General features: G+C 54.8%; 1 protein-coding gene across 26 annotated transcripts; it reads left to right on the top strand.

Moving 5' to 3' along the window:
- The first annotated feature begins 107 nt into the window (after nucleotides 1-107).
- FBF1 (Fas binding factor 1) lies at nucleotides 108-22389 on the top strand. 26 transcript variants are annotated; one of them, XM_070226871.1, is made up of 30 exons: nucleotides 323-494; nucleotides 1727-1812; nucleotides 2659-2686; nucleotides 3445-3486; nucleotides 4736-4829; nucleotides 5461-5521; nucleotides 6081-6131; nucleotides 7910-8051; nucleotides 8565-8642; nucleotides 9256-9375; nucleotides 9708-9846; nucleotides 9974-10107; nucleotides 10913-11012; nucleotides 12149-12625; nucleotides 13760-13858; nucleotides 14201-14289; nucleotides 14459-14517; nucleotides 15344-15499; nucleotides 15648-15748; nucleotides 15876-16082; nucleotides 16823-16930; nucleotides 17013-17152; nucleotides 17240-17358; nucleotides 18270-18392; nucleotides 18479-18664; nucleotides 19147-19323; nucleotides 19406-19543; nucleotides 19629-19746; nucleotides 20681-20796; nucleotides 21481-22389. In XM_070226871.1, the coding sequence occupies exons 2-30, from the start codon at nucleotides 1810-1812 to the stop codon at nucleotides 21562-21564; spliced, it is 3489 nt and encodes a 1162-aa protein (XP_070082972.1). In that variant the 5' UTR covers nucleotides 323-494; nucleotides 1727-1809; the 3' UTR covers nucleotides 21565-22389. The 26 variants fall into 26 exon arrangements, with proteins under 26 accessions (XP_070082978.1, XP_070082980.1, XP_070082989.1 ...); XM_014738520.3 differs by having other exon boundaries at nucleotides 340-494; nucleotides 12146-12625; XM_070226874.1 differs by having other exon boundaries at nucleotides 372-524.
- Nucleotides 22390-24230: the final 1841 nt, after the last annotated feature.

Here is a 24230-nt window from a genome sequence, read left to right on the forward strand (position 1 = left end):
TGGGATAGATACATAATTATGGTTTATCGGTCCTCCAGTCTTAACACGTGTCTCACGCCCCCAACCCCGCCCCGAGTCAGCCCTCGGAAGAGTGCTAGAGGAACTTTAGTGTTTGGTCTTGGAGCCCAGGCCCCAGGGAGTCTTCCAGGGAGGATGGGGGGGAAAAGCCGCCCGGCCTCGCAGCCCTGCACCCGCTTCCTTAAGGGGCGTTGAGGCAGCTCCTAGCAACGCGCTGAGCCGCGAACAGAGGTCCGGCCTCGACTAACGGCTGCGGAGGGGCACCCTGGGAAATGTAGTTCTTCTCGGTGCCCCTTTTTCCCTTGGCTCCCGCAGGTGAGTGGGCCGTGGACCTACAACTCCCAGGATGCCTCGAGGCTCGCCTTTCTTCCGGAGGCCGGCCGACTGAGAGATTGGCACCCCCGGGGCTCCCAAGCGGGAGGCCTGAGCGAGCTGGGCTCCAGCGGAGCCGGGACCAGCGGCCGTGGCTGGGACAGGTCTCACCGGCTGCCCCTCCGCGGGGAATGGCGCGTAACCCGGGCGATTTCAGGGGCTGGGAGGATCGTAGGCTGCGCTCGGAGCCCAGATGCTGGGCGCGCGGAGGGGTGATGCATGGAGGGGCGCGGAGTCTCGGGACAGAGAGGTGACTCTGGGAGGGCCCTTGCTAAGGGATGGGCTCGGGATTTTTAGATGCCTGGCACGGAGTTGGCCAAACAAATGGCAATGACGCGATGGTACTCTGTGGCCCTGTGGCCTTTGCACACCTCTGAGAAATTCCCGCCGTCTGGGAGGTGGGACCGGATGGATAGGAGATGGCAGAAGTTCCTAGATGTGTCATGATGCAAAACATGTTTGGACTTGTAAGTCGTGAAAATTGCCATTGCAGAGAAAGAAACAGAGCGGCTCCTGTACGTAACCCAGCTAAACTTTGCATTCTAATAACAGGACAGGCCAACACTAGAGAAATAGAGACGGCCCCCTCAGACTCCTTTCTTCCAAGGCATGCCAAAGGTCCGTTTTGGTAATGTTAAGGAGCGAGAGGGAGAGAGTGATCATTCTGAGGAAAACAGTTCTCTGTTAATGGGGTGAGTCGGATTTACAGTTAGTGTGAAGGGAAAATTTCCACCATCCGTGAAAATAGTGTCAAGGAGTAACCAGTGCTCACATCCGCTCTTTGTGCTGAATGCTGCCTGGAAAGTAGTCATGGGCATTGCCTGGGAAGGTGTATTGACCATAGTGCCTGGCACCCACCTCCTTTCTGAGATGGTACCTGCCGTCTCCCGCATCCAGAGTCAAGGATGAGGACCACTGCACTGTACCCGAGTGATCTTGAGGCCTTGGCAAGCTCATTAAGTTACCCAGAGCACTTTGCTTCTCATCTGAATTGCCTTCCCTGTAAGGAACTGTTAATTTATGGAAGTGGGAAAGCTCCATCATATTTTTTTTTTTTTTTGAGGAAGATTAGCCCTGAGCTAACCACTGCCAATCCTCCTCTTTTTGCTGAGGAAGACTGGCCCTGAGCTAACATCCATGCCCATCTTCCTCTCCTTTATGCGTGGGACGCCTACCACAGCATGGCTTTTGCCAAGCGGTGCCATGTCCGCACCCAGGATCCGAATCTGCGAACCCTGGGCCGCTGAGAAGCGGAACGGCCGAACTTAACCACTGCGCCACCGGGCTGGCCCCAGCTCCATCACTTTTAAGCAACTACTTTAATTTTCTGCATTAGGGAGGATGAGCCCGATGTGGGCAGAATTCCAGTGATCTGGACAGCACTGTGAAGGAGCCACAAGCAGCTTCCAGAGCACTGAGATGGTAGGCAGAATGCAGAGGGACGTGTGGAAATGTGAACCCGCTCTTACCCCCACTCCCACCCCCAAGATCTTGACTGCATGAAGTACTTGGGGGGTGGGTGACAAAGACCAGGATGTGGTCACAGAAAAGTGTGATGAGAAGTAGAATTGACGTCAGACATCTTATTAAGCAACGAGCAAGCATTTCTTCTAAGCCCCTGAATGGCCAGCTGGAAGCTTTTTTTTTTTTTTTGAGGAAGATTAGCCCTGAGCTAACTGCTGCTGATCCTCCTCTTTTCGCTGAGGAAGACTGGCCCTGAGCTAACATCCATGCCCGTCTTCCTCTACGTTTTTTTTTTTTTTTTTTTATGTATAATGCCTACCACAGCATGGCTGGCCAAGCGGTGCCACATCCGCACCTGGGATCCAAACCAGCAAACCCCGGGCTGCCGAAGCGGAGTGTGTGCACATAACTGCTGCGCCACTGGGCCAGCCCTACTGGAAGCATTTTTAAGTGTCTCTCACTGGTTGAGGAGTCGGGGACATGCAATAGAGGAAAACTTTCCCATTCATATTACAGCCTGGCTGGGAGGGTTTGCATGTGGCATCTGGAAGTCAGGGAAAAGGAGACACTTCTGCCTACCTGACAGCACCCACAGTGGCATCCATTCTGGCTAGTGGAACTTTCCCACACTCTGGATGAGTCTGTTCTCAGAAACTCTGGGCAAGCATAATGGGCTTCTGTCTGTAAATGCCGTTGGCGCTCCTTTTCCTCTGGTGACTCGGCAAAAGGCAAAACAGTTCATTCTGCATTCTTGGTTTCAACGCTGTTGGATTTTGTTAATGTGATTTGTTTTTCCCATTTTAGGCACCAAAGACCAAAAAGGGATTGAAAGGTAAGTGGAGAGATGGAACATCACCCTTACGCCAAAAATAATTTCCCCACTTTGGGTCCAAAAATAACTTTGTTGTGTCTGAATGTTGTTAGTATGGGTCTTGCTGATTTCCCCATAATTTCGTAGGCAGCTTTGGTCTTCCTAGGGGACTCCTCATGCTGCCTCCTTGGCCTCAGAGTAATTTCAGAAATAAACTGGGGATGGGACTTGAGAAAAAAAATCCTTCTCGTTGGGCTCTGTATCCAGAAGCATACGGTTGGGGTTACGGGTGGTGAAGGCACTTAAGCTGGATGCGAGACCTCATTCAGGACTCAGACTGGGTTTCCCCTACATGCCCCCATTAGAAAGTGGCTGAGAGGGGTCCCAGATGGAAGGGTGCAAGGAGGCTATTGGTATGAAAGAAGCTTGTATGTGTCTAGAAATCTCGGACGCTTTTCGCAAAGAAGCACACTGGGCTTTCTTCAGAGCCTGGAGACTGGTTTGTTGGCCAGTGTGTCTCGCAGATTGTAGGTTCTCCTGAAAATCTTCACCACCATCCTTTGAGAAAGTTATTTTCGATTTCTACCCTGGGGCCTTTCCACAAGGCATTGTGACTTGTTGCCAGAGAGAAAACATCTCGTGGCCAGTGAAGAGAGAGCCAAGCCTAGGCCCCCACATCCGAGAGCTCTGAGGTCCCGGGGCAAGGTCCCAAGATGTGAGGCTTGTAAGGATCGTTCTTCTTTCCTCCTGGGGTCATGACGGCTCCTTTTCTCTTCCAGGCTCCATAGATGATGTCCTTGGTGGCCTCCTGGGGGATGAGAGTAAGTGCCCCTTCCCCAGAATCCCTTCATTTAGGCGGCATCTTCTTTTTTTTTAATTGAGATATAATTCACGTAAAATTCACTTTTAAAGTGTACAATTCAGTGGCTTTTAGTATATTCACAAAGTTGTACGACCATAACCACAGTCTAATTCCAGAACATTTTCATCACCCAGTAAAGAAACTCCACACCATTAGCAGTCACTCCTCATTCTTCCCTCCCCCAACCTTAGGCAACCACTTATGTACTTTCTTTCTCTATGGCTTTGCCTAATCTAGAAGTGTTATATAAGATGGAGTCATACACTATGTGGCTTTTGCACCTGGCTTCTTTCACTTACCATAGTATTTTCAAGGTTCATCCACACTGTGGCATTCCTTTCTATGGCTGGACACTATTCCAGTATAGATACTCCATATTTTGTTAACCATGCATCAGTTTCGCATATATTTTCAGTTCTTTGGTGTATAAACCATGGAGTGGAATTACTTGACTATATGGTAAATCTACGTTTAATTTTTAAGGAACCACCAAACTATTTTCCACAGCAGTTGCACCATATACATTCCCACTAGCAGTGTAAGAGGCTTCCGATTTCTCCACGTCCTTGCCAAGACTTGTTATTCTCTGTCTTTGATTATAGCCTTCCTAGTGGGTGTAAAGTTGCATCTCATTGATGTGCATTTCCTTAGGCTAATGATGTTGAGCATATTTTCATGTGTTTATTGGCTATATGTATATCTCCTTTGGAGAAAGGTCTCTTCAGATCATTTGCCTGTTTTTTGATTGGGTTGTTTCTCTTTTTACTCTGGAGTTGTAAGTGTGCTGTGTGTATTCTGGATAGTAGTCCCCTATCCTGTATGTCCGTGTCTGAGGAGCAGGGCTTCAGGGTCATGCTGAACTCACCAGGGACAGCAAAGCCAAGGTTCCCCCCGTCTGGCCCAGAAGACCCCACAGAGCACCAGCCCACGCATTCCAGCCAACCACTGGGCGGTGGAAGCGTGCTATTCTTCCTGCATTTCCCTGGGGCAGGGCGGGGCTCTTCATTTGGCACCAGTTGGCATTTAGGGTTGACTTCCTGCTTGGAAATATTACTGCCCCCTTCTCCCATTTGGGACCTGCCTATGGGGCCAGTTTCCTGCCTCCAGACAGGGCTTTCTTTCAGTAGGAGGGTCCGGGAGACAGCTCAGTGGGGAACTTGTCATCCTGTTCACCTTGATGGCATCTTTCCTGTTTTCTCTCTTTCCAGTGACACCACCTGACAAACCTGTTGAACTAGCTTCACATGCCAGAGACGCAGCAGGTGTAGCTCGGGCGCTGCCTTCCTCAAGGGCTGGAACAAAGTAAGCCCAGGACCGGCTTGGGTGTCCATGACCCATTTCAGTCCAAATGCTCCTGCCACTCCGCCCCACTTTCCACATACTTTGGGCCCCATTTTTAGTGTCACTAATGTTCTCCTCCTTCCCTCATCTCCTATTCAGTGAAGGAGCCTGGGAGAGAGGAAAGACAACTGAACTGGAGGTCAGAAGTCCTGGCCTCCAGCCCTACATCTGTTGCTTACTGTGTGACCTTGGGCGATTCCTGAACCTCTGAGTCTCAATTTTCTTAGCCTCAGAATAAGAGGATTGGCCTAGATCATGATTTTCAGACTGTGTTTTTTCTTCTAAGGTTCCTTTGACAGTTGAGAGATAAGGAAGGAGCTTTGTGAGCCTTCTGCCCCATCTTTGTTTTAGCTAAACCAGTTCTGTCTCTCTGGCCTACGTGTTGTTTTTGTTTGTTTTTAAAGGGGCTATACTGCTTTTAAAAAGTTTAAAATCACTGCATTAAGTGGCCTGTGAGATTCCTTTTAGCAGCCCTGCTCTCCTGGAGAAGCGTCTACCTAAGTTCCCTTGGGCTCTCTAAGCCACTCTTCCTTTCTTAGAATTATCTCGTGCCCTGGGGATGGGGGTAGGTGCCAACTCCGCCTCTTTGCAGGTCCCTCCTGGAAGATGATGCCTTCAGCACTATGGCAGGCCCTGCAGGAGCTGACGCTGAGGTGAGCCAGCCTGTTCCCTACTCCCCGCTCTCTCCTTATCCCCAGAGACAGTGAGGTGGGTGTCCTGGCCGAGGGGCTGCTCACACAAGGGTTTAGAAGCCCTCTCAAAGCAAGTTTGTTCTTGAAGCACAGCAATACCTTAGGGCTGCCAGGTGGACCCAAAGCAACGTCCTTATCCTTCCTACCAGCGAGACACACTCCTGCCGACTGCTGGGGTCTTGGTTGTTGCCTCTTAACTGTGCTTCCCCTAGTGAACTCCACAGCTGTGACTGTGGCTGTCCAGTCGCATGGATGGGAAGTCGCGTAACGTGAGTCCTGTGATAGAAGTGGTCTTTCCAGTTGGGAGGAATAAAAAGTGGCAGCACTTGCTGGGTTTCCACAGCTGGGCAGGTTTGACTTCAAACCACGTACAAGCCCCCAGTGAGGGCGGACCCTCCTATTTCCGCCCCATTGGGTGACCTGTGCTCCTGCCCTAGCAGAAGCAGGGCAGCAGGGGCCCAGAGCCCTGAGCTTTGTGAGGCCTTGACTAATGTGCGACCTTACCCTCCTGTGGACTTAGGTTTCAGACATCTCCGATGCAGACCCGCAGGCCTTGCTCCAGGCCATGAAGGTAATGAAGCAGCTCAGACAATTCTGGGAGCCAGGGGTGGGGTATTGATATTTCATGCCATGCCTTCGTCTCCCTCTGATTTCTCCTTTCACGGTTTGTGTTTCTGAGCCCTTGGTAGTGCAAGAATGGAGCTCATCCATGAGCTGGTGCCCTTCCTGCCCCTCTGGGTATGAATTAGTTTTACAGGTTTATGGAGATTCCCACCCAGAGACACAGTCATGCCACAGGCCTCTGAAATGGGGCTGGCTCCCACCCGAAGACTCACCTGGGTCCCTCCACCCCACCACTACCTAGGGAGAAAGAGGGAAAGTGTCTCCCCGAAAGCCTGTTCTTAATCTTTCTGCATATTTCTCTCTACATCCCCTGCCAAGTCCACTTTGGTACAGCTGTCCTCTGGTCAGATCAAGCCCCAAGCTAATCTTCACAACGGAATTTTAAGACATAAATTCTGAACGGTTATAAGAGCATAATCTCTCCGTGCCTGGGGAGCCTGAAGTGGCCCTTTGTTCTCCCCCTGGCTCCCTCCAGGCGCACCCCCCTGCCTGACCTCCACCTCATGTCCCTCTGGTTAACCACGTTGCCACCATCCCAGGCCAAGCCTGAGCACTTTCTTTCAAGAGGAGCCCTAAAGATTTGGGGTCTGTCCCCTTCTTGGCTCCAAATCATCTTCTTTAACCTCAGCTTAAAAATCACTCTTCCCCAAGGCCACTAGCTAGGACCCCTTGGCATGACCCTCGAGTCCTCTGACTCAGTTTTTTTTTTCTTTTTTGTTGAGGAAGTTTTGCCCTGAGCTAACATCCATTCCAGTCCTCCTCTGTTTTGTATGTGGGTCACCGCCACAGGATGGCTTGACATGTGGTGTGGGTCTGCGTCTGGGATCTGAACCTGCAAACCTGGGCCGCCAAAGCAGAGTCCATGCAACTTTAACCACTCAGTCATGGGACCAGCCCCCAGGACTGAATTTTTGGTAGTGACTTTGAGTCTCTCATTCCAGAACCATGAGTAGAACCCGCATCCCACTCTGCTTGCCTTTGGCTCAGTTTTCTTTCCTAACTCATCTTTTTTCTGAAGTTTTCTCATTTCCTTTGTTTCCTCACAATTCTGTCCCTGGGGTGCCAACTACCGTCTTCAGATCTCATCCCCTTCTCAAAATCATCACTCAGCGTGTCTGTACTGAGGCCTAGTGGTGACCAGGGTGTCCCTGACTGCCTCCCTCTCCTGGCTTGGTTCCTGGTGGTTTTTAATGTCATCATCATAGAACATTCAGGAAGGACACTCTTGTCACTCTTCTGCCTCTAATCGCAGTTCGCTTACCCTGACAGGCAGGCTAAGGAATCCAGAATTTTCCTTGGCTTTGGCTAAAGGGTCCCCTCACTGCCTGGCGCAGTCCCTTTGGAAGTCTGCAATCTCAGGGTCCTGCTGTTTTGTTTCCACTGCACACAGCTTCAAAAGTTGCTAAGCCTTTGTGAGGAGCTCTGAAAGCAGGTTTTAGTAACTCTCTCATTGTAGCATTAAGGCAGCAGCTGCTAGTAAAAGCCAGTAGAGGTACCAATCCGAGACCATTCGGCTCATCCGAGACCAACAGTGTGGAGACTTTGTACTTTGGCCCTGCCTCTGCCCTCATTCTGTAATCCTGTCGAGTCAGTTCCCCAGCCCAAGTCCCCATTTGTCCCCCATGGAGAGGAAGGCACTATCACCACCAGGCTGCTCCAGCACGAAGGCATTTAGCAACCACCAGCTGAGCACCTGAGAGGATTCCTCCCACCTCACTCTTCCAGGATCTGGACGACATGGATGCCGATCTCTTAGGTCTGAAGAAGTCTAATCTAGCCTCTAGCAAAAGACCTGCAAAGGTTTCGGGGAAAGAAGAGCTGCCTAGTGATCCCAAACCTGCTGGCATAATACGAGCCAAAGAGAAAGGTGAGTGGGAGATAGCTCCTCAAATCTAGGGACACTTTGGGACATGGAAGATGCTTAGAAGGGAGCTTTCACGTCCTGTGGGTTTTCCCTGCCTGGAATGCAGAGGGCAGGGGCTCCCTGTGCACGTGTGTGTGTTTGAGTGTTTGTGGTGGGGGCGGGGACAGATTCAGCCTCCTGCCTTCCTAGAGCCGTTCCAGTCCCTCTTAAGTCCGACATGGCAGTTCCTGGAAAAGCCGTTTGAGTTAAATTGGAGAATTTTATGGTAGCCTGTGCATCTCCCAAATGCATGACTCTGGAATGACTTGTGACTAGGGGGCAGGAGGTAGCTTCCGGACCACGTCTCTGCCCGCAGCCTCTGTGGGAACTGGGGAGGTATAGACCCATCCCATGGCCATCTCCATGGCCTCGAACCCTCAGCCCCCCAGGAAGAAGTACACACCATCCCAGCTTGTGTGGCAGAACCTTGGCCAGGAGACCCGATTCGTGACCTTGCCTTCCCTCTACTTCCTGCAGGGGACGCCATTCCCACCAAGAAGCCACCTCCCTCTCCCCGCAGCTTTGGCCATCCGTACAGGAAGTTTTCCTTTGAAGGTACCATAGGCCCTGCACCCCACTTCTGGGACACTCCAGTTTTGAGAGTGGAGTAGCCTGGGTAATGCTTGCTTGCTTGTCCGAGGCCAAGTCACTGTGTGTATCAGACAAGGAACAGAGACAGCTGGTGCCACTGATTCAGTTCCTCATGAATTCGGGGAGGGACTAAATATGTTGCGTTGGCCGGGATATTTGAGGAACTTATTTACAACGGCTTTGAAGCCAGACATCAAACTGGAGATTTTATGAAGTATGGGAGAAGTTCCCTTTCCCTTCATGAACGCACACAAGTATTTTACTTCTCTTCTGATGCCTTGGGGACATTTCCAGAAGGCTGTGCAGACAGCAGAGTCTGAAGGCCCATGGGTAAAGCTGGGACAGTCACACTGGACCGCAGGCCCAGGGTCGCTACCCCGGCTCCCTCTCCCCTTGCCAAGCCGGGGCTGTCGGAGTCCCCCTTACACAGGTCCTGGCCTCTGGGTGCCGAGCAGCTTGTTTATTATCAGACCAGCTAGACTCTCCACTGGAGAGAGAACTCCCCCACGCAGCACGAGGCTTATTCTACTGGACAAAACGCTGAAGTCTGACCTGTGCTTTCCCTTCTGGCCGTGAGACTTGGAAGACCCATTGGCAGGGCTTCTTTCCGATGATGAGGGAGGAAGCGCCAAGAAGCCGCCTAGGACAGACAGTAAAATAGCTTCCGAAAAGATCCCAGCCCCAGTCAGAGATCAAGGTAGGAGGGTGGGTGTTTCTCGCTCTGAGGCAGATACAGTTGGCGGCAGGCTGGCTGAACTTTCCAGTGCAGAACCAGAGACCCCACCAGGGCGGGGACCACAGGTCTAAGATCCTGGAGCAGAGACTGTCAGTCTCTAAGAACAGGGAGGTGGGGTGCATGAGCCTGGGAGTGGGGTATGGGGAGTCAGGTCCCGTGGGCAGCCTAGACACGTGTGATGCCCACTGTCCCACCCATCAGGGTTGCAGAGAAACAGCCCCCTGAATCCCCTCAGATATCAGAGTTGAGGGCAAGAAGGCTGTGGGCATTATGCCCTGTGCTCTGTCTTTTAGGTCCCTCTATTCCTCTAACTCCTGGGGACACCCCCGTCCGACAGAAAGACGAATTGCTGTTTGACGATGGGGACGACCTCATAGCCACACTGGGGTTTGGAGACAGCCCCAAAGCAGAGAGGAAGCCGACGGGAGGCCAGTAAGGATCGTTATGAACGGAGAGCCCTGGCCAGGCTGCTGCTTCAGGGAAAGCTAGTTGGGGGTATAGTGTGGGCCCCCCGGAGCCCCTCACATTCACCCAGGCCGCCCTGTGTCCTGGCCTACAGGGAAGGGCCCCGCCCCGCTCGCTCCAAGCTGGATGAGCTGCTGGGTCGAGACACTGCCACCAAACTCCTGGCCTGCCCGGGCAGCGGGGAGCACAGAGAGTTCAAGCTGGACAAGAAGTACCAGAGGCCTCAGGGTAAGGAAGCTTGTGGGGCAGGGGAGGGTGTGGGGGGCTCCCAGAGCAGATTTTTATCACAACCCATAATAAATAAATTTTACATCATCACACACACATAATCTTGTTTTTTATTTATGTGCTGTTTGACTTAATAAATACATTGGTTGTGACTCATTTCTCGACCTGCTAATAGGTGGCAGCTCACGGTTTGAAAAACACTGCTCTGGACCAGTGTTTCTCGAAGCATCAGCCCACAGGCCGTCTGTTGAGAATCATTCTTGTGACACGTGCTGCTCACTGGGCCTCACCTTAAGCACGTCTGGGGCAGGGCCCCGCTAGTGCGTTTTTAACAGCAGCCCCCCAGTGACGTTCCGAGTGCGGGAGTCGGAGACATTGAGCTGCCGCTCAGCTGCTCGCCCCAGCTTCCTCCAGAGCAGCTTCACCTGTACTTATCTTACATGTAAAGTGGCCAGTTCAGCCCTTTTCAAACAGTTCTGCAGCCACAAAAGAGTTTGACTCCCGTGCTCCAGATCACAGACTCCTTTCTTTTTTTTTTTTTTTTTTTGAGGAAGGTTAGCCCTGAGCTAACATCTGCTGCCAATCCTCCTCCTTTTGCTGAGGAAGACTGGCCCTGAGCTAACATCCGTGCCCATCTTCCTCTACTTTATATGTGGGACGCCTACCACAGCATGGCTTGCTAAGCGGTGCCATGTCCACACCTGGGATCCGAACCGGCGAACCCTGGGCCGCTGAAGCGGAACGTGTGCACTTGACCGCTGTGCCACCTGGCCAGCCCCCGGATCACAGACTCCTTAATTCACAGACAAAGAAGATCCCTGGGGTGACGAGGACTTCACCTTTGGGGCCTATCAGCCCACCCTGGGCTCCTCTGAGGGCCGGCAGTCCCGCCGGCAGTCAGTCAGGTAAGTGGGGCCCGCAGGGAGCTTGGAGACAGGTTGCCCACCGGGAAGACAGCCCCAACCTTCCCCCATCCCACCGACAGTCCTGTGTGGGAGGCCACGGATCTAGGGGGGCCACGAGGCTCTGCAGGGGGGTCCCGAGGGAAGGGGGAGGTTGCCCAGTCTCACTAGTCCAAGCCAAGTGGTGGAGATGGCCCCGCAGGATCCTGGTCCCAGAGTCTGCTCCCGGCCTCCTCGGAAAGAAAAGGAGAAGGTGGGCCCAATTCTGCCTGAAGCCCTTTGAAGCTGTAAATGGCTGTGATGTTGGTCAACCTCCCTGAGGAACATCTAGTCCCAGGGTTAGCGGGACTCTTAACCTTTGGCAGTGGGCTCTCAAACCCTGCCCCCCAGGAGCGCTGCCCTGGGATCTGCCGTAGTGATCCTGCCAGCGGTCTCATCCCAGTTTGCAACAAAACATTAAATTAGTGGATTGAATTTTCTGAATTTGGAGTTTTTCTCCCAGTGTATATTTTCAAATTTGTATTTTGAAATAATTTCAAACTGGCAGAAAAGTTCTGAGAACAGTATAAAAAATTCCCTCCCAGCCTTTGCCCATACCCAGTGGTTGTTACCGTCATGCCACATTGGCTTTATCAGCCTCTCTTTCCATCTAAATGACCCTATATACACATGGACATTTGTTTCCCAATCTCAGTCTATTCTTAAACCTTGGAACCTGCTGCCACTGGCCAGTAACACATATAGGCAATGGCCAAATCAAGGAACAGGTAGGAAAATGACAGTGGATGGAAAACCTAAAACCACTTCATCCGCCTGCTGTTCCTCTGGATGTGTGTCCCCTGGTTGTAATTTGGTCCTATTCTCTGTGGATGGAATTGTGCCCGGTTCACGCGATGGAATTCAAGATGTCTGTGTTTCGTGCTTCTACAAACAGCTCGCTGCTGCTCTGCTGCCTGAGCTGGTGCGGGCGCTGTGCTCGCTGGGCCTCAGGCTGGCTGTGCAGAGCCCCTGGCCATTACGGACTCCTTGGTGTGGGCCTCATAGTCACCCCCCAACAGCGGAGAGAAAGGCCAGACATGGGGCTCTTGGGACAGGCTGCTTGTCCTGCCTTAGACCCCTTCCTCTCTGTCTTGAAGTAGGTTCTTAGAAGAAGGTGGCACAGACCCCAAGGGAGAACCAGGCTCCAAACAGAGCCCCCCAGCAGCGTCCAGCCCCACCCACACCAGGAAGGGAGGAGCTGACTGGTTGGGCCTCAAGGACGACGACGACTTGGACCTGCTCCCTCCCTCTCCCACCAGAGAGGCTCAACGGGGAGGCTCAGCACTGTCTACACCCTCAGTACCCGCCCCTGCGAACCAGCATCCTGCCCCAGGCCGGCACTCTGCCCCAGCCGGGCTGCCCTCCTCCTCGCCGGCAAAGCTGCCAACTAAGGGTGCAGGTTCCCCTGCCAAAGCCAGCCAGCCTTCCCAGCTGGGAGCCTCTGAACAGAAAGAGGAGGAAGATTGGCTGAGCCATGCCTTGTCTCGGAAGAAGTCCCAAGGTCTGGCCAGAGAGGAGCGCACTGTGGCCTCTAAGGGCCGGAACTTGGAGGCAGCAGGCCACCCCCCTTCTAGAAGGTGTGGGCTTGGGCTGCAGTCTCTAGTGGAGGGGGCACCTGGCCGGGCTGTAGGGGGCCAACCTCAACTATCTCGATGCCTCAGTCAGAAACGCCGGCTCTTAGCTATGCTTTTCTCCCTCTTTGGGTGCTGTGGAGACAGCGTCTGGCTTTCCGCCTTGACCCCAGTGCAGACATGAGGGGACCGGGGGTCTGTTGACACTCACACCCGGACTTCTACGGGGACAGGCACTGACTTGATCAGGCAGGAGATGGTACCCTGATGTGACACACAGCCATCGTGGTGCCTCTGAGCAGGGGCTCTGCTCACAGTGCCCTTGGGTTGGCAAAAAACCCAGTGTCCAAATCATTGGTGCTTCTGCTGGCCTGAGCTAGAGTAAATGACGCCTGTGGGGGTTGAGGGTCATTCGTGCTCTTTGGGAGTGTTAGAGAAGACACAGTGGCTAAGAGGCGACTCCTGGAAGAGCCCCAGAAAGGTGATCCTGTGGGGCAGGACAGTGAGTAACCTGAGGGCAGGAAGGCAGAAGAGGCTGCCAAGGGCAGGATTGTCCAGAGGAAGTGGAAAGATGCTGTGTGGCCAGAGTGAAAGGGAAGGGAATGGACAGGCCAGGGACATCACCCAGCCCTGGGGCTGTGTGAATGAGGAGGGTGGTTTTTGACCTGGGCCCAAAACCAAGGTGAAAGGCCCCTCACTGACCCCAAGAGCTGAGAAGGGAGGCGGGAACAACAGACAGGAGAGGAGAGGAGCCCAAAGGGCAGCCAGACCTGGCAGGAGAGTGAACAGAGCGTCAGTCTAAAACTGAGAAGCTAACTGGGCCAGAACGAGGCCTTGGACTTGAACTTAACTCTGGTGCCTATAACACGTCTATTATTGCTCCTTGGACTGTTGTCAGACAGTCAGTGTCCATTCACTGTGCCCCAGGGGGCACTGAGGTGGGAGGGGGCACTGGAAGTCCAGGGTCTCAGACTTGGGAGGAGAATCCCCAAGACGGGATGGTGGGAACAAGAGGAGGGCCGAGGGGAGGCAGGAAAAGGAACAGCCACATAGCTTCAGGCTTGGGCCTTGTCCTGGCCCATCTTCGTCCAACCTAACCTGGACCTTCTGCCGTCTTCACTTTACTCTTTATTTCCTCAGCCAACCTGTTGCCAGCACTCCAGGGCTCGAGCAAGCAGCTGCTGGAGGGACCTCAGGAACAGCAGCAGAAAAGCCACCTGCCAGGCCTGCGGCCATGGGGTATGTCCACAGCCAGGGCTGGGGATCCACGAGAGGCATGGTAGGGGCCGGCCCAGGCTCCTTCCTTAGAGACCACCACAGCTATGCTGGGCTCCGACTTGGTCACTTTGGTGTGTGGGACTCAATACCTCGTCTCAGGCCCACTGACTAAGGGGACTTGAAGTGGGTTCCGTCTCCTTTATCCACCCGAGCCCTCACTCTCAGTGAACTGCCAACACCAGGCCTGTCCAGTCCATGATTTGAACCTGATGTTTCCCTTTCTGCCCATGCCAACCTCCCTTCTCTCCCTGTGTCCCACACAGAAAGCTATTCACCTTGCCACCCCTATCCCTGTGCCCTCAGGTCCCCTGTGACTTGGAACCAGGCCACCTTGGCCCTCCGTGCAGGTGACCCAAAGAGGGCAACAGCCCCTGGAGACCTCTCCGGCACTGGTTTGTTTTCTGCTTTGTTTGGGGGGGTTGACTCTGGGTAAGGGGGAGGTACTTCGAGCTTCCTTCAGGGCCCCTGGAAGACCAGGGAAGCTAGACTCCCCGAGCACACACACAAAACCTCGGGGCCTTTCTGCGTCGCTTCCTCAGTTCTCTGCTGTTGATTTTTCAGAGCCTGCTGTTGGTTTACCAAGCTCCCAGGAACCTGCGGGGCTTTCTGTGCCCATCCAGGTAGGGCAGGCGGACAAGCAAGTATAGGTCTCGGGGCTGTGGGGCAATTCCCAGGGCTCAGAGGCAGCAGCAGCACTTTGACCTGACAACCTGCGAGGCAGAAGGTGTCATGATGTCAGATAGCTCACCCTGGTGCGCCCCGCCAGCATTTTCCTAAACTCCCAGGCAGAGTTGGGTACTAATTTGCCAGAACCAGCAGGGAATTAGAGTTGGCACCCAGGTGGGGGCAGGGGGAATGCTCCAGCCGGAAAGCAGGGCTGCAGATGTTTTGTCATTCTGTCTAGAAAACCTCCTCCATCCTTGCCGTCCTCCCACTGCACCTCTGTCTGTTTCCCAGATGTGGCAGTCACCTCTGACCCCTAGGCCTGAGGAGACCTAGCCCCACAGGAGCATGTCCCCGGTAACCAAGAAGTGCCTTTGGAGATGGGGGATGGTAGACAGCCTGCAGGAACCAGAGTAGCTATCAGCATTTGGACTTCAGACCTGACGGAAAGGGCCAGTGTCATAAACTTTTGTCATAGCTAAGACTCTGCTGGCATTTGGCTGTTTGTCTAGGAATCTGGAACCCCTGCTGGAGAGGATGTTGGTCTGAGGGAGGGAGGGGGACTCATTCTCCTAACCAGACCTGAAAGGGGAGGTACAGTGACTGCGTGATTCTCCAAGGCCTTGGCCTTGGCCTCTTGGTGTCACATCCTTGTCCCTGTCTACAGCCACTGATCAGGCACAGGGCCTAGGAGGTCCCGTGAGCAGAGGGCCAGAGGTAGCTGAACTCAGCTGAGTCCCTGTCCCCTACCTAATCTGGAACATATCTCACCCTCTCCCACAGTCCCTGCTCCCAGAGTCACTGGCACGGAGCCTCATGCCGGGCACAGAATACCAGAAGCAGCTCCTGGCTGCCCAGGCCCAGCTTCAGAGTGGCACTGCTGAGCTCCAGGCTGAGCTGCTGCAGAGTCAGACCCGGCTGGCAGAGCTGGAGGCCCAGGTGAGGGGCAGAGGGGCAGAGGGGCAGCCGGCTGTGGGGGCAGGATTGAGATGGGATGGTGTCACTCTGAGGGCTGGAAGGCTTCCCTAGGCAGTCTAAGGGACCCCGTCTCCCCTCCCTCCACACTGTCCTTCCTGCCACCTCCTAGGTGCGGAAGCTGGAGCTAGAGCGAACCCAGCACAGGCTGCTGCTGGAGAGTTTGCAGCAGCGACACCAGGCAGACCTGGAGCTCATCGAGAGTGCTCACAGGTACCCGCCACTCCTCCTGCCCAGGCTTCCCGCAGGTCATGGCCTGCCTCAGCTGAGGCACCTTGAGAGGCCCTTCAGGTGGCCGCTCTTGCCTTCCGAGCCCCATGGCTGGGTGTCCTGTTGGCAGAAGCCGCGTCAAGGTGCTAGAAACATCATACCAACAACGGGAAGAGCGGCTGCGGAGAGAGAACGAGGAGCTGTCTGCCCAGTATCTGTCGCACTGCCAGGAAGCCGAGCAGGCCCAGGCCGAGCTCACAGTCCAGCACCAGCGGCGCTTGGCGGCCGCCGCGCAGGAGAAGGACCAGGAGATGGAACGACTCCGGGAGCTGCAGCGGTGAGGGCGAAGCCCAGCGGCAGGCGGGCAGGGGGAGCTGGCTTCAAGAGGGGCCAGAGGAAGCTGATTCCCGCGAGACCCCAAGCCATGGCTCAACGGCCTTTGAACCAAGGCTTGACCCCTTCCCTTCCAGTGAGGACCGAGGCCGAGCACGTTGACCCATAACATGCCATGAATTGGGGGCCACCACTCCTGCTGAGGCAGGGAGGGAGTACCCGCAGGGCCCAAGGGGTCACTGGCTGTTCCGGCAGGGCCTGGCAGCAGCAAGCACCCTGAGGGCTGATGAGCACAGGTTCCTCCACTGTCTCCTGGACCTCTCAGTCTAGTGATGGGATCGACCCCAAGAGATTTGCACTGTTATGCCTGCTATGTCGGTCTGGTTGCCTTTCTAGATGAGAGCAGAACTAAGGAAGGGTCCATAAGGGAGTTGGCTGATGAGGGCAGAGCAGGCCTTTTAGCACTGCACAGATTGGCCAGACGCGAAAGGGTTGTCGACACCCCTGCCTTTCCTCTGTGTGAAGAGTCCTTTGCTGAGTAACAGAAGGAATGTCCCCCTTGGAGAGTGGGTGTGGCACTGAGGCACCAAGACAGATAGGCAGAGGAGCCAGGGAAACTGGCATAGCACCGGAGGAGGGGCCCCCAGAGGCACGTTCCTCCCACGTGGAGCTGCCCTGTGTTCACTGCACCAGCCCTGCTGGTCCTGCTGAGACGGGCCCTCTCCTTCCTTCCCGTCCCCTCAGGGCCTCCATCCTGGAGATGCGCAAGGACCACGAGGAGCAGCTGCGGCGGCTGAAGCTGCTGAAGGACCGGGAGATCGACGCCGTCACCAGTGCCACCTCCCACACACGGTACGGGTGCTGTCCTGGCCCTGCCCACCCCGAGGGGGCGGTGCTGGGGTCCCCAGGCCCAGGTGACCCAGTCCTCCCCCAGGTCCCTGAATGGTATCATCGAGCAGATGGAGAAGTTCTCCAGCAGCCTGACTGAGCTGTCCTCCCGCGTGGAGGCCTCGCACCTCACCACCACCCAGGAGCGGGAGCTGGGGATCCGGCAGCGGGACGAGCAGCTCCGAGGTACCCAGTGGGCCATGTGTCCCTCCCTGCTTTCCCATCTTGGTGGGAAGATGGGCAGGCAGTGAGCGCCCTGTGGGCCACCCCCAGCACTGCAGGAGAGGCTGGGCCGGCAGCAGCGGGACATGGAGGAAGAGCGGAGCCGGCTCCACGAGGTCATCGGGAAAATGGAGGCACGCCTGAACGAGCAGAGCCGGCTGCTGGAGCAGGTGGGGCCCATCCTCCTGCCGGCAGGGCCTGTTTCCCGCAGAGCACCCCAGGGAAAGTCAGCAGTGCTCTGACCTCTCCTCCTCAGCCTCGGGACTCTCCTCTGAAATGTCTCTCCTGTCCCTTCCTGCCTCTGCAGGCCCCCAATTCCACCCCCAGAAGTGCTCTCTGCCTATGAGCTGCACATCCCACTTTCCTTCCTGTCACTCGAACCTGTCACATCAGCTGATGCCTGTGACATTGGGAGAAATGTTCTTGCCTCCTGAGCTGTAACAGATACATTTTCAAACTCCCTGTATCTTTCATATATAAAAGCAAGCTTTATTCTTTAAAAAATACTTTTTTTTTGCACTAGGTTATGATACATTTCATTGAAAAACATTAAAATACAGGAAACAGTAAAGAAGAAAATTAAAATCACCCACTAGCCAGAGATAGCCAGTGATGACACACATCCTGTAGACGTATCAATATGTAAACAGATGTTTTGCTATCAAGAACCGTGTTTATCAGTCCCTCATTTCGTGACTATTAAGCCCCTGCCCCCGCGTCCCCTGACACACACACAGTCTCACACCCACCCTGGTGCTCTGCCTGTTGGTTGACAGGAGGCAGGCAGGCATCGTTGGCGATTCAGGAAGCAGCAGCAGTTCTTTGGCCCTCTGGAGCCACCCCTGCCCCACTCCACAGCGCTTCCCGAGCCGTCAGCTTAGCCTTGGTGCACTTAATCACAGTCCAGGCCCCGCAGTCCTCAGGCACCCCTCCTTTTGCACCTTTCTGGAAAGGAGCTGTCTGTGGCCTCGCATGGAAGACGTAGGTGGGTTTGCACAGCTCCTCAGGGAGCAGTCAGGCCTAATGGCAGTGAGTGGAGTTTCGAGGGCGAGCGTGCTCTCAGCCCTGACCCGGCCCACAGGAACGCTGGCGGGTGAGTGCCGAGCAGTCCAAGGCGGAGTCCGCACAGCGCGCTCTGGAGGAGCAGAGGAAGGTCATGGTCCAGCAGATCGCCATGGAGCGGGAGGAGCTGGAGAGGGCCAAGGTGAGTCCAGCCACACCGTGTTCAGCTGCTCTCTCTGCCCTTACGCCCAAGGATGCTCACTCCGTGTCCTCATGCCCTCGTCCCAGAGTGCCTTGCTGGAGGAGCAGAAGTCCGTCATGCACAAGTGTGGAGAGGAGCGGCGACGCCTGGCAGCCGAGTGGGCTGAGTTCTCTGCTCAGCAGAAGCTGAGTAAGGAGCGGGCCGAACGTGAGGCAGAGCGGGTGCTGCAGGTGGACACCCAGCGGGAGGGCACCCTCGTCAGCCTGGCCAAGGTAGGGCCCAGGGCCACAAGGACCGCGGGAAGCCCGGGCAGCCCTGCCCCTTCCTTCCCCGGCCCTCACCATCTGCTCCTCCATCGGGATGCCTCAGCTCAGCAAAGAGCAGAGCAATAATGAGAGTATAGGAATTAAGATGACAATAATCATGTGAGAATAACAACTTGTTTTTATTGCCCTAGGTGCTTTATATACATTTGCTCATTTGATTCTCATCATGTTGCATGACTTAGGTATTCTAGAAATGAGGAAACGAGTTCAGAGAAGTTGAGCCCAGGGTTGAGGGGCAGCACTGAGACTTGGCCACAGGCCTCTCTGGCTGGTCCTAGGACCCCCTTACTCCACCGCCTCCTCCCAGAGTCAGGGTGGAGCCGAGCCGCAGCAGCAAGGCAGGGCGGGCCAGGGGAGTCCTCGAACCCTGAGCAGCGCCCACTTGAACTCCCAAGAGGAGAAAGCAGTGAAGGCTTTACCATCTCCAGGAGCAGGCAGAGCTGAAGATCAGGGCAAGCGAGCTGCGGGCCAAGGAAGACCAGCTGGCAGCCGAGAGGGAGGCTCTGGAGCGGGAGCGGCAGGAGCTGCGGCTGGAGAAGGAGAGGGTCAGCGCCGCCGCCCTGCGCACCAGGCTCCGTGCCGAGGAGGTGGAGAGCATGAGCCAGGTGCCAGGCAGCTGAGCCCTGGGTGTGGCAGGGCCCTGCGCTGACCCTAGCCAGCCCACTGACCCAGGCGGCCTCCCCACAGGTGGCCTCGGAGAAGTATGAGGAAGGGGAGCGGGCATTGCGTGAGGCCCGGCAGGTGCAGTCGGAGCAGCAGGCCCGACTACGGCTGGTGCAGCAGCAGCAGGAGCAGCTGCGGCAGCAGGAGCAGCACATGCATCAGGCAAGGCTCCTCCTGCTCTGGCTCCCCCCACCCCTGCCAACCTCCCCAGCCTCCCACCCTCACAACTGTCCTGCTCTGGGGACAGGAGCTTCTGAGTCTGGCCCAGCAGAGGCTGCAGCTGGACCGTGTCCGACAGGACCTGCCCTCTGGCCCCGTGGGGCTGCTGCCCAGGACCCAGGACCCCGCAGCCTCCCGCCTGAGTGGTAAGTGGCTCCAGAGGATGGGATATTGGATCAGCCGGCCCCCTGGACAGGGCAATGCCAGGAGCATCCTGCCCTCTCCTCCCACTTCTCAAGTGATAGGAGTCAGCTGGGTTTTAAAGTCACCTTATTTCTTTTTCACACAAGTAATGCATGTTAATTATAGAAAAATGAGTCAGAAATAGAGGAGGAAAACTACTGAAAAATAGTCTTTTTTTGTTTTGTTTTTTGTTTTATTTTGCTTGGTTTTTTTTGAGGAAGACTGGCCCTGAGCTAACATCCGTGCCCATCTTCCTCTATTTTATACGTGGGATGCCTACCACAGCATGGCTTGCCAAGCGGTGCCATGTCCGCACCCGGGATCCGAACCGGTGAACCCCGGGCCACCGAAGTGGAACATGCACACTTAACCACTGCACAACCGGGCTGGCCCCAAAAATGGTCTTTTTAAAACTATTTAAACTCCACTCTCTAGCAAGAACCACTTTTGACATTTTGGTGCATATGTTTTTAAAAACAAAATTGTGATTGTATCATATATTGCTTGTACCTTGGTTTTTTTCATTCAGAAATGTACATATGGAACATGTTTTCGTGTCAGTAATTAAACATTTAACCATAATTTTCAATCAGCATAATTTTCCATTATGAGGCTGCTCCTTATTTTTACTGCTTCCCTGCTGAGTGACTTGCCAATAAGATAAATAGCACCTCAGTGGCAATCTTTTTCCTGACATCTCTGCACCTTTGCCCAATTATTTCCGTTGAGTAAATTCCTAGAATAGGAGTTGCCAGGTAAGATCCCATGAGCATTTTCAAAGGCTTTTGAGTGTTGGTGGATGTGCCCCCCGCCCCGCAGTGGTATGAAGGCCCTGGGGAGACAGCTGTGGCCATCCTGTTCTCCCATTGACGCTTCGGTCCCCGACTTTCTCCTCAGCCTTTTCAGCCATCATGGCTCCTGCTCCCACCCCTCAGTACAGCCAGCCGCCAGCCAGCCTGGGCCCCTCGTACCTCCACGCCAAGCTGGTGCTGCTGAAACACACAGCTGAGCAGGTGAGTGTCCCAGAGCAGAGGCTGGCCCCAGCCCAGGCCTGCCCGCTCCCTGTAGACCCCTGTGGTCCTCGTGTTCACAGTGATAATAAGCAGCTCAGGTGAGAGGCAGGAAGGAGCACATCCTGGCCCCGGGAGGGCTGAGCCCATCCCCAGGAGGAGAAGAGTAGTACGGATTGCTAGGTGAGCATCTCTGAGACCTGTTCTCTAGGCCAGGTTCCGTACCAAGCGATTTGCAGGTATCACGTCAGTTGAACCTCACAGTAACCCTGTATTCATATAATGATAGCAGTTGTCACTTATGGAGGACTTCCTGGGTGCCAGGCTCTGTGCTGAAAGCTTTATGTGCATAATAAGCCTTTCCCCTCCCACAGCCCTCCAAGGTAGGTAAGATTATCATCTCCAGCTTAGACTTAGAGAGATGAAGTCATCTGCTAACGAGAGGCCTCGCCAGGACCGAGACCTACTCTGTCTCACTCAGTGTGCGTGCTCTTTCCTTGCCCCGACTGCATGCCAGAGCCAGGCAGAGCCAGGGAGTAAGTCGGGAGGGACCCCCGAGTGCAGGCTGGCTTGGCTAGCACCGAGAGGTCCTCCTCACTCTCGGTCCTGCGAGCCAGTGTCCCTGTTCACAGAAGCGGGTACAGGAAGCAGCCAGGGGGTGACTGCTCACCCAGCTCTGCCTTTCAGGACCGCGACTTCTTGGAGGATGAACACTTCTTCCTGGAGACCCTGAAGAAAGCCTCCTACAATATGACATCACATTCAGCCTGAAGGGCCTTGCTGCCTCCGTGGTAGAGGCCGCAGACCTGAGGACTCTCTCCCACTGCCCCGCAGGCCGCCAGCTCTGGGGAAGGGGTGCCCAGGGCCTGATTACAGCTCTTCCTGCGGACGGGGTGCAAGCGTTCTTTCTGAGCGCTCAAGCCCGTGGCTCAGGCAGGCAGGTGCCCCTGTGCCTCTAGGGCTCAGGGCTCAACAACCTCTGCGGAGACGCGACACCGAGAGTATCAGCCCTCCAACGCTGTCAGCCACAGCTTTGGCTTTCCTGCCCACAGAAGTCCAGCTCAGATCCGAGGGGCTGACTGGGCTCTGTGGATCCCTCCCCTCCTCGTCTTGGCGGAGGGTTTGGGGATCTTTGTTCTGGGCCTCTTCTGAGGGATGCCCCGAGCAGCCCCCTGCCCTCCCTGCAAGAGATGGCACAGGTCTTCTCCCTGATGGGGACACAGAGTTGGGCCACACATCTGAAGGGCCTTCTAGCCTCCTGGCCAAGGAAGTGGGAAGTGTTGCGGGGGCAGTGAGCTGCCATGCCCAGCCAAGTTCTGTCTCGCAGTCTGCCCTGCCGTTGGGACTCAGCCAGCCCTTCATGCTCTCAGCTTGCCTCACGCCAAGTCCCTGCCCCGTTCCCAGCTGCCTGAGGCACTGATTAGCTCGCACAGACACTGACCTCATTGGCTTCTTCTAAGAGACTCCCCAGAGGCAGGAGTGGGGGACTCTGGGTGACGGTGGGGGTGTGGGGAGGGACAGGAGAGAAGGCTTCTGTCTGTGCTGTTCACCTGCCATGGCTCATCAGAGTTTGTACTTAAAAATGTTTGCTCTGTAGCACTGTATTTGCTGTACAATTGGCCGGGACCCTCCAGCCCTACAATCCCCTTGCCTGCTGCTGGACCACAGCCAGGAGAAGGGAGTGCCTATCACCCCTGCTTCACAGATGAAGAGACAGGCTCAGTCTCAGTAATCTGCCCAAGGTGGCATAGCAAATACCACAGCCTGGGTTTGGGTTCTTCTTGGGCAGATCCCAAAGCCCCAGGCTCTCAGCCACATCACTCTGCTGCCTCCTTCTAGAAGGGCATGCTATGCACAGTGCTACTGTGAAGTAGATGTCCAAGCTGCTGCCTGGGTTGGTGCCCACACTGAGGAGGGAAGCATCAGGGGTCCCAGTAGAAGCCTTGTTGAAGCTTGGGATTCGGTCCTTCTCAACAGTCGCTCTCTGAGTTCCCACCTGTGCGAAGAGCTGGAGGGTTCTAAGGATGGGCACAGTCTGGGCGCCACTGGCACTTAAGCAGTCATCCGACAGATGTGTGGGTGATCACAGCACATGCTGGGCGGGTGCAGCGAGGTCCCCAGGGAGCTTGGCCTTCAGGACAGAAATGAGTTTAGAATTAGGGAGCAGGTCCTTACAGCTGGGTCTATCTTGTGGCAGAGTTGACCTTTTATCTTCAGGGCAGTGGGTATTCACTGAAGGGTTTTAAACAGGGTGGGGCCATATTTGCATTTTGGAAAACCCATTGTGGCTGTGAGTGGAGGACACATCCGAGGGAGCAAGATCGGGGAGAGGGAAGCTGGCAGAAGGTTGCTTGCAGAGGTGCTGGGGAGGCTGAGGACAGCAGTGTACCGGGTGTGGCAGTGAGGGCTCACAGGAAAGCGACCCCACAGGACCTGGTACCTGACATGGAGGGCCAGGAAGGAAGACATGTCAAGGAGGACCCCCGGCTTTCTGGCTTAGGTAACTGGGTGGTGTCACTCAGATGACACCAGTGCCCATGAAACAGCCAAGTGGAGACGGTCCACAGGCACTCGGTGCCTGTAATTGCTCCATCACTGTCCCTGGCAGTGTGGCAGGTATCTTATCCCCTTACATCAACTTTCTCCCGGGCCGCAGAGGTGAAGGGCTGCACACAGGCATGAGTGTTGCGTGTCTGCTGGTCTTTCTTTTTCCCTTCAAAATTATGATCTCAAAGTCAGAACCCAGATGCTTAATTCAGTTGCCTGTAGAGAGAGAAATACTGGTGGAAAGTAGCAATGATGAAAGCCTGGCGGGGCCATTACTTCCAGTTTCAAGAGTTTTGTTTGTTATTTGCTTCAAGTTGATAAGTGTGGGAATCCGTGCAGGGCCTTTCAAACAAAGTCCAAGCGAGCCCCACACTTAGAGCGTTCTGGCACAACGAGAGAACAAGAACATTTCTAAAAAGTGAGGACTAATGGGGAAATAAGAGCCACGTGGTGGACCTGCAGGACTCTGCCCCCAGAGGGCCTGTGTGCCTTCATTTTTAGAGGGGTGGCCTGGGTGGGTGAGGCACGGAGAAGAGGATTCAGAAACAAAAGGTAAATAGGAAAGGAAGCCAGGTGCAAACACACGCAGAACACTGAGAAGCTATGAACCCTGTTCTGGGCACAGTCAAGTCTGCCCACAGCCTTCAGTGCTGCCGGGCATTCAGGAGGTTTTCACAAGTCAACAAGCAATGCCTCCTTAAGGGCAGCACTGGGTCTCACTGGCCTTAACACACAGTAGTTGCACGCTGATGGGTGAATTGGCAGTGATGGTAAGAGGTTTAGCTATTTGGCTGCTGTTTATGAAAAACAAGTTCAAGGTGTGGCTACTTCCTGCTGGATGGAGAGCCGCCTCATCCCGTTTTAGTGTGAGGGTCAAACTTCTGCTAGTA

Source organism: Equus caballus, chromosome 11, assembly GCF_041296265.1.
Source record: "Equus caballus isolate H_3958 breed thoroughbred chromosome 11, TB-T2T, whole genome shotgun sequence".
NCBI lineage: Eukaryota > Metazoa > Chordata > Mammalia > Perissodactyla > Equidae > Equus > Equus caballus.